This window comes from Dipodomys ordii, unplaced genomic scaffold (genome assembly GCF_000151885.1).
Source record: "Dipodomys ordii isolate 6190 unplaced genomic scaffold, Dord_2.0 Scaffold106, whole genome shotgun sequence".
In the NCBI taxonomy this organism is placed as follows: Eukaryota; Metazoa; Chordata; class Mammalia; order Rodentia; family Heteromyidae; genus Dipodomys; species Dipodomys ordii.
In genome coordinates this window covers 6,862,426-6,879,294 of record NW_012267322.1, presented here as the reverse complement: position 1 = coordinate 6,879,294, position 16,869 = coordinate 6,862,426, and the positions used below count along the sequence as shown (strand labels likewise).

General features: G+C 48.0%; 1 protein-coding gene across 2 annotated transcripts in view; it reads right to left on the bottom strand.

The window, feature by feature from the left end:
• Positions 1-1,345: 1,345 nt before the first annotated feature.
• Positions 1,346-16,869, bottom strand: part of Slc6a2 (solute carrier family 6 (neurotransmitter transporter), member 2) — a 40,155-nt gene continuing 24,631 nt past the window's right edge. For both annotated transcript variants that reach the window (XM_013027911.1, XM_013027910.1), the window contains 10 exons: positions 12,167-12,301; positions 10,075-10,178; positions 9,215-9,339; positions 7,584-7,696; positions 6,453-6,581; positions 5,871-5,970; positions 4,682-4,782; positions 4,012-4,179; positions 2,125-2,196; positions 1,346-1,392 (listed from right to left, as the gene is read on the bottom strand). In XM_013027911.1, the coding sequence (XP_012883365.1) occupies positions 1,369-1,392; positions 2,125-2,196; positions 4,012-4,179; positions 4,682-4,782; positions 5,871-5,970; positions 6,453-6,581; positions 7,584-7,696; positions 9,215-9,339; positions 10,075-10,178; positions 12,167-12,301 (1,071 nt within the window). In that variant the 3' untranslated portion in view covers positions 1,346-1,368. The remainder of the gene's footprint in view (positions 1,393-2,124; positions 2,197-4,011; positions 4,180-4,681; positions 4,783-5,870; positions 5,971-6,452; positions 6,582-7,583; positions 7,697-9,214; positions 9,340-10,074; positions 10,179-12,166; positions 12,302-16,869) is intronic.

The window sequence follows — 16,869 nt, the reverse complement described above, 5'->3', positions numbered from 1 at the left end:
CTTCCTTCCTTCCTTCCTTCCTTCCTTCCTTCCTTCCTTCCTTCCTTCCTTCCTTCCTTCCTTCCTTTCCCCTCCCATATGAAAACACTGTCAGAAAGACACAGAGGGAATGTTCTAGATTTCCAGCGATTCACAATATAAACAGAAACCTCCACTTACCAACCTAAAAATCACTTCTCATGGAACTGAAGCGAGCTGCATCCAGAGCACACTGGTGTGCGAGTTTGGCTCAGAAGTGAACCCACACATTCCTTAGACTCACCAGCCTTTCCCCTCACATTCCCCCCCTGACCCTTGGGATGGGGTGAGAACATGCTTGGTCTCACTTTACCCTGAGGGTGCCATGTCAAGTCCATGAAATAGGACAGGGTCCCAGTGCCCGGTGCTCAGGACCACTGTGTGTGCTGGGACTCTCTGGGGAGACTGTGGGTATCCATGAATAACAAGGAATCAAGATGGACTATAGGGCTGCACTTGGACACCCAGCAGCCCCCAGCCGGCAGGACTTTATTGGCTCCCTGCCTCAAGTCCCAGGAAGACCTCAGGAGCCATCCATGCACCTGACAGATGGAAGACGATCATGTGACCTGGGCAGACACGGCTGATACACCAGACTCTACCACCTGCCTGATCTCCACAGTGCCTTTGTGGAAGATCTTCACTGTGGCTCACCAGCATTATTCCCCTGTCATCCACTGCTCATGATGATCTTTACAGCCCAAGCCAGGAGAATGTTCTGGAACATACAACACAAATATACTAACCAGAAAACTGACCAGGAGAGTTTCTGCTCACAGTCTCCCGAGGGACTTCATTTTTAGGGACAGCTAAATCCAAACTCACAGACAGAGGGCATGCGGTACTGACTGGTTAGCTAACAGAGGGAGACCTTACGAACAGTACAACACAGCTGGGGTTTTGTTAGAGCATGGGGCGGGGGTCTGACCAAAAGCCCATCCCCTCTCAGATTTGGGGACCTGAGGATTTCTTCTGTGACCCCAAGTACAGGACAATGTAGTATAGAAAATGCTGCTGGAACCAGAGTCCTCAGTCTGGGCAGGCTCCAATGCTGAGATAATCTCCACCACAGGGCTGATTGTCATGTCCTCTCCTCCTCTCCCTCAAGGCCTCCTGGTCCTCCACGCTCACAGCCCCCAGGCCAGACGAACAGAAGACGGAACAAAACCAGAGTCACGAAATCATTGGTTACTGGAAAAAGGAAGGGAGGATGGGAAAGGGTGGCTTCCAGGATGGAAATCCCACCACTGTGTCCGGGCAGGAGCGAAGCAGATGCTTTTAACCTGGACGATCACATAGTGGATTCCTCCTCTCCTCCTCCTCCTTCTCCTCTTCCTCCTCTGGGCCAGTTCAGATGGCTAGCCAGTGCTGCAGCTGCAGAGAACAATAGGTCCTTGAGATGGGGGCCAGAGGCAGCAGGGATGGAGAGAAAAAGAAATGGCCCCTTGCCCTCAGTTCTCCCAGAAGAAGGTGGCTGGTTCTCCATTTATCACCCAGCAGGCCCACACACTACAAAGGACGCTTTCTGATAGACACACTTCCCTACTCACTCCTAAGCCTAGATTTCATTTACTTGTTTGCTTGTTTTGTGTCCATCCTGGGGTTTGAACTCCAAGCCTGGGCACTGTCCCTAAGCTTTAGCTTTTGTGCTCAAGATTAGCACTCTACCTCTTGAGCCATACCTCCGCTTCTGGCTTTTTGGGGGGGGTAGTTTATTGGAGAGTAGAGTCTCACAGACTTTCCTGCCCAGGCTGACCTTGAACCACCATCCTCAGATCTCAGCATCCTGAGTAGCTAGGATTACAAGTGTGAACCACCAGCACCCATCAAGCTTTGATATTTTTTAAGGGAAATGGGTTGGCCTTGGCCCAGTGACATTTTACTAATGGAAAAGATATTTTCAGCCTAGGGCTGCATAAAGGCATAAAGAGCATTTTAGGAAATGGAGTGGAGGGATCAGAGGAGGGCTGGTTAGAGGCAGAAGACCCCTCCTCCTCCATCCCAACACCACAGACCCCTTTCTGACAGTGCAGTCATTGGACCATGAAGAAGCAGAGAGGGCAGGCCCCACCCCAAGCCCAGCCCCAGGATCCAGGACACATTTACCTGGAACTGCCTGATGTCCCTCTGGGCCACCAGGTGGTGCTCGTTCTCTGGGGTGATGCCATAGGCCAGTCTCTGTGGGGATGGAGGAGAGAGACCTCACTGTGACTGAAGGACAAAGTGGCCCCATGGGGACACCTTCCATTTGGCCACTCCTATTTAGAGCCACCTGGGAACTCTAAAAGACACCTCACTCTTGTTTAGGGAGCCAGTCAGTTCACTTGACTCATTTGTCCCACAAGTGTTTACTATGCTGGGCCAGGTCCTCAGACCCAGAGCTGAAGGAGAACCACAGTGTAGAGCTCCGGGAGCTGGCCCGGCGTTGTAAGGCACTGGCCAATGAGCAAACACATCCAGGTGTTGCTGAGATTGGAGTAAGCGCTGAAGTGGAAGGGGACAGCTGATCCGGGGATCAGAAGGCCCTTCTGTGGTGTGGCTGCAGGCAGGGACTCCACAGCTGACCAGCAAGGCTGTGGGCAGCTTCCCCTCCCTCACAGTGTGAAGCATGGTGCCTACCCAGAGTGCACCATGAGCACCATCTCCCTGTCCCTGACTTTGGGACTTCATGGACCTGGCACACAAGGAACAGGAGAAGGCTACAGACACAGTGCTGCTGGGAGCCTCTGCCTAAGTCCCTGCGAGGCTCACTTCCCCACATTCTAGTTCTACACGCCCGTCTCCTCCTGAGAAACATGGTCCATATGGGCAGGGTTGATAGTACTCTGTGGCACATGATAGATGCTCAGGAAAAACCCACCAAGAACTCGTATAAAGAACTAAAATAATTGTTTTACCAAGTAAAGACACAAGAAAGATATACCATCATTTGCTTATAAAAGAAAGAGTGTGCCAGGCACCGGTGGCTCACACTTGTAATCCTAGCTACTCAGGAGACTGATATCTGAGGATAGTAGTTCAAAGCCAACCTGGGCAGGAAAGTCCAATTAACCACCAGAAAAGCAGACGTGGTGCTGTGGCTCAAGTGGTACAGCACTCACCTTGAGCTGAAGAGCTCAGAGACAGCTCCCAGGCAGGACCAGAGTTGAAGTACCACAACCAACAACAATAAAAAAAGAAAGAGTTTTTGCCAACCAAATAACAGAAATGGTATAATTTTAGAAATGGTATAATAGTATAATATATGTATTTCCCAAAGATATATGATGTGTATATACATGTGTATATATGCATATATGTATGCATGTGTATATATGTACACATGTCTTTTTACATACATACAAGTGTATTGTGTATGTCTCCTCATGAGTATAGATAACACATATGTGTTTATATACGTATGTTTCTGTGTATATGTATACATGTACATGGGCATATGTACATGTACATATGTTTGCATATGTATTTGTGTGTATGCTTGTGTATAATTTGTAAATGTAAAAGAAGAAAAGACCTTTTGAAAAGCTCTAGTGTAGGCTGAGGTGCTGATTTTGATCAAGAATTAGGTCAGGCTGGGGTGCCTGGATCAGGGTGGTTTGGACTAGTAGAGACAGGACATCTGCAGTCCTGGCCAGCATGAGAGGGAGCTCAGGAGTGAGCCCAAGTAGGTAGTCTGTCTACTCAATCTCAGGGCTCTGGGGCTGAGCTACTTGGGCCACACGTACAGCAGTAGGAACAGCATGAGAACACCAGGGTAACAGGTGCTGAGCGCCTCCTACCAGGCTGCACTGTGCTGTGCATCTCTTTTTGTTTTTCCTTTCAAGGTACACAGTATTACCCCAGGTCACAGATGTACACGTTGAGACTCAGAGGACAAGGATCTTGGCCAATGGATGGGTCTCCCTGACTCTTCATGTTTTTCTAGCTAACCTCCCTCTGAACAGCAGCAATGCTGCCTCCCAGCCTGCCTCCCATGCCCGCTCCGCAGCTCACCTCCCAGAAGGATCCCCGTATGCTGAAGAACTTGCAGACTGCGTAGATGGGCACCAGTACCATGGAGGACAGCGCGATGCCCCACCCGACCCAGTTGGCCCAGGGTGGGAAGACATACTCGTCGTAGGTGAGTGGCTTGAAGTTGATGATGCTCACCACCACCACAAACTGGGAGGAAGCAAGATGGAGGGGGAGAGAGAGAAGGAGGATGGGGAGGAGAGGGACAGAGAGGAAGAGAGAAAGAGGAGAGACAAGGAGAGAGGAGGGAGAAATAAATGAGATGGGAGATGCCCAGCCAAGAAATGGAGTGTAGGGATGGGGTGGATTATGAGACAGAAAGATAAAGGAGACATAGAACGAAACAGAAAGCATTCAAGAAACAAGTGATAAACACAGGAGGCAAAAGCAACAGGGGCAGGAAGAGAAGAGGTGGAAGAGCCAGATGATTTGAAGCCAGCTCAACAGCGCCCCCCTCAGGGACCTGACCTCACTGGAGACCCCACTAAAGGGAGGTGCATAGGATGAGCCTCCAGAGGATTCCTCCCAGGCCCCCACATGACCAGGGCTCTTAGATACTAGAACCCTTCCCTTAAGAAGCAAAAAGATACAGTACACTCGGTCCCCCAACTCTCCCTCAGCCCATCGGGACTCCCAACCGCATAGTACGTACCAGGAGCAAGGCAGGGCTGACAAACTTCCAGCACAGTCTCCAGTAGAGGCCCGGTTTAAACCCCATCATCTGCTGGATGTCATTGCTGAATCTGTCCACACCTGCACACACAGGCCAGCCTGGTCACAGTGGTCCTGCAGAGCAGGCCTGGCACCTCTTGCCATCCCACCATGTCTGGTCCCACTGGACAGCAGGAAGGGGCCGCAGGAAGGGGCCGCAGGATGCTGACTGCCCTGGACTTTGGAGATCTGGGGTTGGACACTGATGCCAACCAAGGAGAGGACACCCAGGAGAGTGCTACCTCTCCTGTGCCACTCCAATTTGTACATGGGGGAAAAAAAATAAAATCAGCCAGGTGCCAGTAGCTCATGCCTGTAATTCTAGCTACTCAGGAGGCAGAGATCATGGTTTGAAGACATCTTGGGCAGAAAACTGGAAGTGGCACCGTGGCTCAAATTAGTAGAGCACTAGCCTTGAGCAAACAAGCTTAGGGACAGTGCTCAGGTCCTGAGTTCAAGCCCCATGACTGACAAATAAAAAATTAAAAAAGCCAGGGCTCACAGAGATGAAAGGACTTATGCCAGGCTATACAATCAGCTTCTCTGGTGCTTGCTCTGTCTTCTTCACAAAATATCAACACTGGTGTCTACATAGTCCTACACCTGAGTCTGCAATCTCTTCCAGAAAAAAGTAAGACTGCCATTTCCTTATCATATTATGGGGCTGTGGAAGCTAAACAACAATATCTGAGAGGCAGTAAAAATACTTTCTCAGCTTGGTTTCAGAATAAGATTTCCAGATAAAATACAAGTTCAGTTTGAATGTTAGATTAAAAAACTATAAAAAATTAGAATAAGTAGGTCCTGTTCGAGATTTGGAATATACTTCTACTAAAAAGAAAAAAGAAAAAGAAAGGATTCAGTGTTCACTGAACAACTCAAGTTTAACTAGGATGGTGGACTTTTGTTTGCTAAATCTGGGTTCCCTGCACTCGAGTGAAATCCATAATCCTCCTTACGCTGACAGCGGCTTTGTCCAAAACGGAGCAGAGTATCAGACAGACTTGTTCTCAATAAGTAACCTGCCCAACTCCAGTGAGCTGTGTGGCTGCCGGAGAAACAGCAAGCCCTTGTGGACATCCAGGTGTAAGGGTGCCAGGAGCACAGGGGACGGTGTGACACTCACGTACCATAAAACCAGGAAACTCCAATGGCTTCCATGAGCACAGCGAAGAGGATGGATGTGCCGGCTGCAAAGGTGTCCAGGAGAGTCAGCACATAAATTCCACCCTGGGACGTAGAAAGAGCAGGCCTGAGGCCATCTTTGGCTAGAAATAGCCGCCAATGATGGCATCCATCAAACATCCCTGACCTCCAGTTTACCTGCTCAGAGCCCCAACTGGGGACACAGGTGATAGGACTGTGGTGCTGTGTATATGACCTTATGTCTCTGCTATCTAAGCAGTGACTTCCAGGGGCCACTGGCTCTAATGGTGGGTATTACAGCCAGTGAAGAATGAGGCAAGTTTCAATGGGGCTTTTGCAGTTAGAAAGTGGAGAATCTGAGGACTCAGAGGTGGGAAGAGACCATGGAGGGCTCAGCTCTAAGGAACCAGACACTGAGTTAGGGTGATAGAGACCTGCTGGGTGTTTTCAAAGGCTCAGTCCAGCTGAGAATCCCGTCCATCCCCACTCCAAGGCTGGGAATGTCAGACTTTACTGAAAATCAGCTCCAGAAGCTCCAGGTGACCCCAGGCCCAGGCCTTGCTCACCTTGGTTATGCAAAACAGGGCCAGAAGGAAGGTGCCAATGGTGACACCCAATGTAAAGAGTTTCCTGTGTCGCTTGAGGACCTGGAAGTCATCAGCCAGGCCGGTGATCACAGCCTCCATGCCTCCCATCTAGAGGAAATCAGGAGAGTGGGAAACAGGAATGAGGAGCCTCCTGAGGGTCAGTCTCCACCCCCAGTACTTTAGACCTCCGCTGTTTTCTCTGCCCATTTCTCTCCTGATCTCAACAGAACTCAGAAACCAGATGGGAGAATGAAGAGGGAACTCCTGTCTGCCCAGATCAGCAGCAGGTAACTTGCTATGGCTGCGGTGGCTACTGCTAGAGTCTGAGAAAAAATAACTGAGGATCTGATTAGAGATCAAAACTAATGCTCAGGCGACTCATTGACACAAAAATAGGGCCTTCTGGAAACATCTACCAAAGGAAACGCTTCTAGGTAGGAATGGGAATGTCACAAACAGTTTCCTACAAGCACTTTTGGCTGCCTTTCTAATCACCACGCCAAGCTGTCTCTTCAAGCCCTAAAGCCTGAGCCTGCAAAGCTCCTCCCCTCTTGGTACACATTGGTAGTAGATATCAGGCTTCCTCCCTAGGGGTTAGAAATGGCCTCAGAAAGAATCCACACACTGCTCTTGGAAGAGCCACCATCTGGAAGGCAGCAATGACCCACGACTTCCTGGTAAACCTCCAGCCATGAGATGCCACAGTGGACACAGACATTAAAGTTGTCAGGAAATCCAGTCCTGCATAGGGGTACATGAAAGGATCTGAGAACCTAACTGGATCTAAGATGCTTTAGCTAGTTGTCGATGAAATACATCAAGTAGGAAATGCTTCCTGAGACAAGATTCTATCCATGCCTTCTCTGAATTCCCTTTCTCTCTCTATGGGAGGAAAATGTTGGGCTGGCTGATCTGAAGCCCTTATCTGATTTCCCACAGTGTGAAGGGGGCTCCCGTTGGTTCTTGGTTTTGACCAAGGTCTCGTCTTCTTGGAGGACTCTTTGCATGTAAATAGGGTCTTTGGAAATAACTAATGGTCAGAGGTCCCAATGATGGTGACTTCGGTCTTCACGGGAAGTGGGAGGGGGTTGTCAGAACAGAGTCACTCACTGAGCTGTCAAGTCCCAGAGCCAGGAGCATGATGAAAAACACGATAGCCCAGAACGTGGATCCTGACAGAGTGGAAATGGCTTCTGGGTACAGGATAAACACCAGGCCAGCTCCTATAAGAAACATCAGGGCCTTATCAATGGCTGAGACTATTGATCAGAGATGCAGGTGGTAGGGAAGCATTTTAGGGCTCAAATAGCTCCAGCCCTAATCAGGATACTTGGTTAGTCATGTTTGGGTTGCACATACCAAAGCTCTGGAGATGACAGGAGAAGCCAATGAATACTTGTGCTGTTGTTTGGGTCTTTAATGTCCCCCAAAGGCCCCATCTCAAAGACCTGGTGCCTAGCTTAGTGCAATGGAGAAGTGGTAGAGCTTTAAGAGGTGGGTAGGGACTAGTGGGATGTCTTCAGGTCTTTGGAGGATCACCTTTGAATGGCACATTGAGACTCTGGACCATCCTTCTTTCTCTTTAGCATTCTAGTTATGAGGAGAACAGAAGGCCCAGCGCAACAAGGCTGATTGATCATAAACTGGAACCTCCAAAACTGTGAGTCAAGGAAAAAAATCCACTCGCTCTTCATAAGTTGATAAACCTTGAGCATTTTGTGAAAGCAACAGAAAGCTGACTTATATAACCTGTGCAAAAAGGCTAACCCCAAACAGCCAAGCAGAGCGCAATACCTTGCTTGGAGAGCTGTGTGTTATGTGCTTGCAGACCCCACCTCCTAAACCCCAAGGGGGATCACCTCTGGTTCTCAGAAGCTCATGGGCCTTGGAGTTCATGAGAGACAGTCTGTCCCAGAGCTCAGCTTCTTAGTGGCCATAAGAATAAAGGAAGCAGTAGAGAAGCATACAGGTTCCATTGTCAGACTGATCGGGGAATGAATTATGGCATCATTGCTCACTGGCTGGGTGACCTTAGACCATGTATTGAGCTGATGTCTTAATTTCTCACCTTTGAAGTCAGTCTGTTCTTATAACCTTGGGAAAACTAAATGGAGGTATACTGCTGTGATTCCTCACTGGAACTCCTATTGAAGCTTGGTTCCCAGTGCAGCAATGATGAGAGATATTAGGTCCTTGAAGAGGTTATTAGGTGGTTAGAGAGATTAATTCTTTTCTCACAAGAATGAGCTCTTCCTCTGGGGATTGGATTGACTCTAGGAGAGTAGGTTGTTATAAAGCACACTTGATCTTATGCATACAGAACTGTTTGATATTCTACTTCTCTTTCTTGAGCTGAGCATGGTACTCACCTGAATTCAAACAGATTTGATTCCTATGCTCTGGGGTCCTCAAACCTCTTTAATCTATAAATCACCCAGTGTCAGATATTTTTCTATAGCAACGTAACATGAACTGAGACTTATGTTAAGTACTTACTTAACACAAGGGCTGGTTTAGAGTAGGCACTCCAAAGTCCCTTCTCCTAACCTGACTGGGGAAGATTCAATGCCACACTAGGGCCTGGGGTTGTCTGCAACACTCACTGACGTCCTCAAGGGACAGTCCATCAGATGAGCACTGTAGAAATCTTCATGTTTAGCCCTTATAGTCCTATAGTCAAGAAACAGCTGTACGGTGTGGATTTCTCAGCCCTTTCTCTTTGGTTGTGGCCAGACACCCACCTTCGGTGGCAACATCTTCAATGTTGACATTGTGCTCATGAGCCATGTAACCAAGGATGGAGAAGATGGCGAACCCAGAGATGAAGCTGGTGACACAGTTGATGGTGCTAGTCAGCAGGGCATCTCTGAGGGAGAGAAGTGATGCTAGTTGAAGCCCATTTGACTGATACCCTTGCCTCTGCCAGGATCTACAGTCTGAACCCAGCCTCTAACGCTATCCATGGTTTACATGGACCCAGCAGCCACTAGTGCTGGGTCGGTATCTACTGGTGAAGGAGATAGTTGAACAACTTATGGATAGGATAGTTTGGTGCCATACTCTGACATCAAACCCTTTTTGGTGAATTGAATCATCAGCCTCCTTCAACAAACTTTACGTGGCTCCCCCTCCTCACACCTGACATTCAAGAGACCCATCCTTGTACCTAGGCTTATTTTTTTATGACCCTTAATGTGTATTCTTGGAACAAACCAAGCCAGGCAGCCTGCAGGCTCATAAACACACCATTTCCCTGCTTTGTTCATGTGGTTCCTCACCACAGATACTGTTCATTCAAGTCCCATCCATTCTCCCACATTCACCTCCAATTTGCTTCCAGGCTCCTGCTTTGGTACTCGAGCAAGGAGTGGCTCCATGTCCTTATCTCCCTAAAGTCTGCCCTGATGGAGGCCATTCATCCTATCCTTTCTCAAAACAAAGTCACTGGGATTCTGCCTTAAGCTTTCGATGCCCACCTCTGAAGTGCTCATAGGGCTGAGTCTGCTGCTTCCTGTCCAAGGACCAGACAGACCTCTCATCCATTCCCTGGAAGACCAGCTCCCGGGACTCAGAGCTTTCCAGGCCCTGAGAAGGATCTTACCTGTAACAGTTGTTGTCAAATTTGTTGTAACTGGCAAATGCAATCAAGACTCCAAATCCAGCCCCCAAGGAAAAAAATATCTGAGTGGCAGCATCAATCCATACCTGAAACCGGCAGACAAAAGCCATCACCTACTGCTTCCTTCAGAATGCAACTCTCCCACGGCTCGAGATCAGGAAAGCAAAGACAGACAGTCATGGCTACCCCACCATCCCTCAGAGGCAGACTGGGGTCTCCCTGGCATCTCCCAGCCTCAGGTAATCCTGAAAGACCGTACACTGCAGAGTTGCCGATTGGGTCATTTTAATGTTCTGATATTCAAAGACAGTTAATAAACTAGCAGTTCTAGGCTAGAATGCTGATGGGGAAAGAGCAGAAGGCTCTGACCACTACAGGAGGTAAGGAGGTAAGATGATGAGACAGGAGCAGAGGTCCCTAGCGGACTTCTGTTGTGGTACCCAGGGTGGCCTTGGAAGGCAGTGCAGCTTCCGGATTCCATCTTTCGGTTAATGAAAGCTCATTGCTGCAGGCCTACAGCCCTAAAGCCCTCTCCAGTCTTCCCGACCCCAGGCTTTGCTCAATCTGATCTCTGTAATACCTCAGTTTCTTCATCTGTACAGTGGAGATAATTATATCCAGACTGAGAGATACAATTCAGATTTGAGTGGGGGAGATTTCTGTGATCCCCTCATTTGTCTTATTCTGAGTTTCTCTGTTTTGGAAACAGAGAACATAATGAGAAGGGCAGCCTGATGAGGGAAGGTACATCTGTCCCTTGAGAACACATGAAGGGTTAGTCTCTACAAGTCAGAATGAATTCCAACAGCTGCAGAGTTGCACAACAAATAGAAGTCTGTGATGCGTTTCAAGTTACAAGGTTGAGCCATGTCTCATGATTGTCTGTTTGCCTTCCTGCTTCCTGCCTTCCTGTCTTCTTCCTGCTTTTCTTCCTCCCTCCCTCCCTCCCTCTCTCCCTCCCTCCCTCTCTTCCTTCCTTCCTTCCTTCCTTCCTTCCTTCCTTCCTTCCTTCCTTCCTTCCTTTCTTCCTTCCTTCCTCTCTCTTTTTCTTTTTTCCTTTCTTATTCTTTGTTTTTGTGTCAGTGTCAGTACTAATGCTTGAACTCAAGTCCTCATGCTCTTGCTTGTTTGTTTTGTTTTGTTTTTTTTCCTTAAAGCTGGCTCTCTACCACTCGAGGAACCACAGCATCATTTCTGGCTTTTTGCTGGTCTTAGGGGCATTCTGCGTGTGCTAGCTTTGAGCTACGATTCTCCTATCTCAGGGTCTTAAGTATAGCCTTTCGGGTGTGAGCCACAAGCACCCAGCTCTGTTGTCTTTCTGGCAATCATTAAGGAAATAAATTTTCTCTTGGAAATTGCCCTGTGGATGAGGCAGTGTGTTGGGACATTGAACCATGTGGAGGGGGGGGTGGCACACTGGGATGTATCTCTCCTAATCCTCTGTTGTTGTTCCTGTTGGATTATTGTGGGTTCTAATAAAATGTAAAGAAGCCCTTGAGGTACATAATCTCCCCTCAGTGAGGGGAGATTGTAAGGAGATGCTTAAGGTATGAGGTCCTTCTAGGATGGTCTCTGCTCCCATCCTCATCCATTGGACTCCATTACCAAATCATCTCTCCTCCAATGCCAACTGGGCCTGAGGACAGGACTGTGAGCCAGAGGAGGTGGCTGGGGGACAGAGGTGGCAGGACCAGGTCTCCCTGGTGGCAGAAGCTGCTTCATCTGTCAACACAACTGGATGGTGGCAAGAATCTGTGTTGGAGTTTATAGGGGGGGCTGGCTGGAGTGGATGCAGGCACCATGGGCTCGAGACAGAAATAAGTGCAAGGCCATGGTCCCTTTCCCAGGGAATTGCTCTCCTTGTGCAGAATAGCATATGGAGGACATGAAATAGAACCACAGAAGCCCACACCATCTGCAGATGGGCTCATCAGAGGCAAATCTGCATTCATCCCATGGAGACGCTGCTGCTCAGAGAAGGAAGTGTAGAGCTGGAAGCAGATTTTTCCTATCACCTCTTACCCCTGAACCCCCTCCTCTCCCTCTCACCCCCCCCCCAGTTCAAGGCACTGACCGTGGCCTCTTTTAGGCGGTGGAAGTCGATGTGTAGGTAGGCATTGATGCCATCGGAAGCTCCGGGCAGCGTGACCCCATGGATCAGGAGCACAAACAGCACGAAGTAAGGCAGCGTGGCTGTGATCCATACGACCTGGCAGTGGACAAACAGGCCATGAGAGCCTCCGTCTACTTGTGACCTTGGGAGGTGTTAGGAAAGGGGGGACAGGGTCCTTTCCCAGTCAGCCATACCTCCCTCCCAGCTGCCTTACTCCACACACACACACAAGCCATGAGCTCCATTTCCAGGCCAGACTTGAGCTAAACTCCAGGGACAGAATAGTAAAGACATAGAGGTGTGCCCTGGAGATGCTTAGAACCCAGTGACCCGGACCTTTGGGAGTAGGACTGAGAGAAAAGCTTCAATAGCCAAAGGCAAAGGTTTGTTTTTCATGCCTCCTCCTTAGCAAAGCTGCCTCCTCATACCCCATGCTTCCTGTGGAATTCAGATGGATAGGTGGGTGAGGATGGATGGGTGGCTGATTGGATGGCTAATGTCCATAGTTGGGTAGATGGTTTGACTGATGAACAGATAGGGTGTGTGTGTGTGTGTGTGTGTGTGTGTGTGTGTGTGTGTGATGGTTGTGTGGATGGATACACAGGCAGGTGGATGGGTGATAGAACAGAGGGTTAATGTATGGTTAAGTTAGTCGAGGAATGAATGAAAGGATGAACAAGTGAATGAATGGATAAATGAGCCAACAGGTGAATGGGTCCACATATTGGTGATGGGCAGATCTGGGTTCAGAGGGAATCAGAGGTTTCCTTATTTTATGCTATCCAGTTGTTCTTCCATTGCTCCTTTGTTCTGTGAATGTCTGTGGATATGGAGTTTTGGCACTTCTGTTTTCTTTCAGGGCAGGGCCAGGATGGAGAAATTGCCAGTAACCAAGAAGTAGAGAAACATGCCCTGGAAACTGGGTCTCTTGCATCTGGGTGGCCTCCTGTCTATCTTTGATTTGTTCTCCCAAGTGAGGGCAAATGGGTCTACATCCTTGGCAACAGGCTCAAGCAGGAGCCCTCACAATCCTTGTGATGGGTCCTAATTACTATGGTCCCTACAGCTCACGTCATCAGCAGCTGCAACCAGCCTCACTGCCCAGCCCAGCAGCTGGGTGCAGCTGGGCTCCTCCCATGTAAGCAACTGTATCCTGTGTTCTGACTTCAAGGGATCTTGAGGCCTGGAGATGGCCCTGCATTTGCCACATGTGAAATTCCAACATGGATTTGATTTCCTCAAGGTACACATCGGGACATGACGGGGCAGACTATGACCACAGTCAATCACCCAGAAAGCAAAGCATGTTTCGCCCATGTACATGTGCTCAGAGCTCAACTATCTGAGTCCAGTTCTCAGAATTGGTGGTAGATGAGCACTTAGCTGCCTGAAATCTTGTGTTGAAAAAGAGACTGTCAGATCTCTAGGCAACAGCTGAGTTGTACTCATGGATGCCCTGCATGCACACAGGGCAAAGAGAAGGGAACTTTGACCTCTGTCATCTCAATCCCAAGTCCCCCAGCTTCTGAATTTCAACCTTCAATGCATCTCTGTCCACAAGAAGCTAGATGTGGTCCACCTTAAAGCAAGAAATAAAGAAATCAATAATCAGCCACGTGCTGGTGACTTACACCTGTAATCTTAGCTCCTTAGGAGGCTGAGATCTGAGGATTGAGGTTTAAAGCCAGCTAGGACAGGAAAGTCCAGGAGACTCTTATCTACCATTAACCACCAGAAAAACAGAAGTGACACTGTGGCTCAAGAGCGCTAGCCTTGAGCTGAAGAGCTGAGGGACAGCGCGCAGGCCCAGATTCAAGCCACACAATCAGTAAAAAAAAACAAAAAAAAAAAAACAAAAAATGAAAACAATAAGCGGTCATCATTGGTCTCAGTTCTTGAGAAAGGTCACATTCAACTTCTGCTTTTATCCTCCTGATGTTTCTGTGAATAATTTGTATGGTTTCAGGGAACCAAATCCAAACTAATGGCTGATTATGAGAATAAGGAAGATCATGGCTCTATAAAAGGAAGAGCTTTCAGAGGATAATAGGACCACACTACCTAGAAGGATAGTAAGATCTCTGTCATTGAAGATGTGTTCGCCTTATCCTGAAGCCAGGCTTTGGACAAAGGATAACCTAGATCAAGATGAGATCTGTGGACCAATAGCATCACCATCACTGGGGCCTTGTCAGAAGTAGGAATTCTTACTCTACTGTCACAGAACCTTACCTCCTGAGATCTCAGCTTCCTGAGTAGCTCAGATTACAGGTCTGAGCCGCTGGTACCCAGGTAGAGATCTGACTTTTGATGTGCCTTTCAGATGATCCTCCTAGGCATCAGAATTGGAGAAGCTTGAATTTCTAACAATTAAAATTAAAATGTCCATGCTGTATCACTGTGGAACTGTACATAACCTTTATAGACTTAAGAATCTGAAATCTTCCAAACTGGATTTCTGGGCAGTTTCACTAATAATGAAGATGCTGTCATTGTTATTGTTTACAAAGCAGTGTTTTTATGGCATATAGTATGCACTGGAGTTACTTAAGAAAACACTGAAGCACATGTATGCTTCATGTGTAAATGATGTTGTTAATTAGAACTGGGTCCAACCAAGTCACAGAAGCAAGCCCAGTGGGAAGGTAGTGGGAAGACTTGGCTACAATTATCACTTGAATAGGAAAATAACATAAACACTTGGCTATTTACATATTCTAGCGATCAGGTTTCCCTTGAATTGGTCTGGCTTTCTATCTCTCCAGCCTCTGCCAGAATCCAGATGTTCCATATATTCCTGTTCCCGAACACCTCAAAGGCCTGCAGTGGAATGGGCAAAGAGAGTGGCTAACTGGTGCCAGCTCCGCTGTCCTGATGGATGCTAAGGGGAAGGGGTGTTTGAAAGTCTAGTTCAGAAGAAGCACAGAGTAGATGGGGACCCAAGAGAAGGGGGGTGGGGCTGAGACTTCACCCTGTACCCTGAGGTGCTCAATCAGCAACTCAGTTGTCACTAAGTGTGTGGTCCGGGGTAACTACTTTCCTTGGCTCAGCCTGTCCCATGCCTCCACCATCCCCAGGGCCAGCATCTTCCCCAGCACAGGCTTCATTTGCCAGGAGGGGAAGGGTACACATTTGTAATGCATTTTGGGCCAGCTCTGTGGCTGTGGAAGCCTGCTAAGAAAGGCTCAATGTCCTGTTCCAGATGAAGAAATGAGCAACACCCTTGATTTTCTCATGAGCCAGTTTATAAAAGCAATTAGAGACGGGGTACAAGAATGTCCTAAGTGACGCTTATTCTGGAAATGCTCTCCCCCATGGACTGCCTGGGGCCTCTGCCACTCAGCTGGGGGACTTGCGTAAAATGTGGACTGTGGCTTCAACTGAAGCATACAAGGGGGACTCACATTCTTAACTCTCCATGCTTCCACGTGGGGGACTTCTGTCCCATCCCCCATGAAACTCTGTCTCCTCACCTCAGAAGGTACATTTGGCCACAGCATCTGAGCATGCTCAGCTCGGCACCCCTGACCTCTCTGTAACCCCAGTCTTTCTGCAAATCACTTAGGTTCTGCTCTGGCCAAGTTCTAAACTAAATGAGGTGGAATCTATCTTCCCCTTTGGCAATGGCTGTAGGGAACTTAATCTTGGATTGCAATGTTAGAAGTCGGTGGTGGTCCCACACCCAGGCCAGCAGAGCATCCATCTTCTGCAGTTTGAAGGGGGGTGCTCTGAGTTCCCCTTTGGGCCTCTGTAGAGGCCAGAAGAGCCCTGGTCTTAGTGGTCAAGAGAGGTGGACAGAGCACTAAACAAGGCCAGCCTGAGGCTTCCATGCCTCAGTAGCTTTCTTTACTAAGTTCCTTCCACTAGAACATCTTTGCCCCTATGCCTCTCCTTACAAAGCAGCACAAATGCCACTGACTCCACAATATTTTTTCAGGGGGGGGGTCCGGTTGTGGGGCCTGAACTCTGGGCCTGGGTGCTGTCCGTTAGCTCTTCAACTCAAGGCTAGTGCTCTACCATTTGAGCCACATTACCACTTCCGGCTTCTTTTCTTTTTGCTTATGTGTTGCAGAGGAATCGAACCCAGGGCCTCATGCATGCAAGGCAAGCGCTCTACCACTGAGCCACCTTCCCAGCCCTTCCCTACAATTTTTGCAGAACCTCTCCAATCCCCATGGCCCTTTACTTCCTACACGAATGCAGCATTCTATGCTTCTGATCATAAGCCAGGGACAAGAATATCTTCCATCTCAAGTCTAACTACACATAAACATACCAGTGGCCATACCAGAAACAGAACACAAGCACTTCCTCTTTACCATGTACATAGGTTCTTACTATCTAGCCTATTTCATGACAAAGCAAATTGTGGGAATCAACTAAGCTGATTTAATGACAGTTCAAAACCCAATTAACCTTGAGGATGTGACTCAGGTGCTGTAGAGCTTAACTAGCACATGCAAGGCCCTGGGTTCAATTTCCAGTCACCGCAACAATTTACACCATATATATAATTTATATATACACATATAATTAAATAGTTTATATATAAAATTATATATAATTATAGATGTGTATAATTATCTAATAACATAATTATATATAATATATTATATATATATTATATAATATATATATAATTATATATAATATATATAATTATA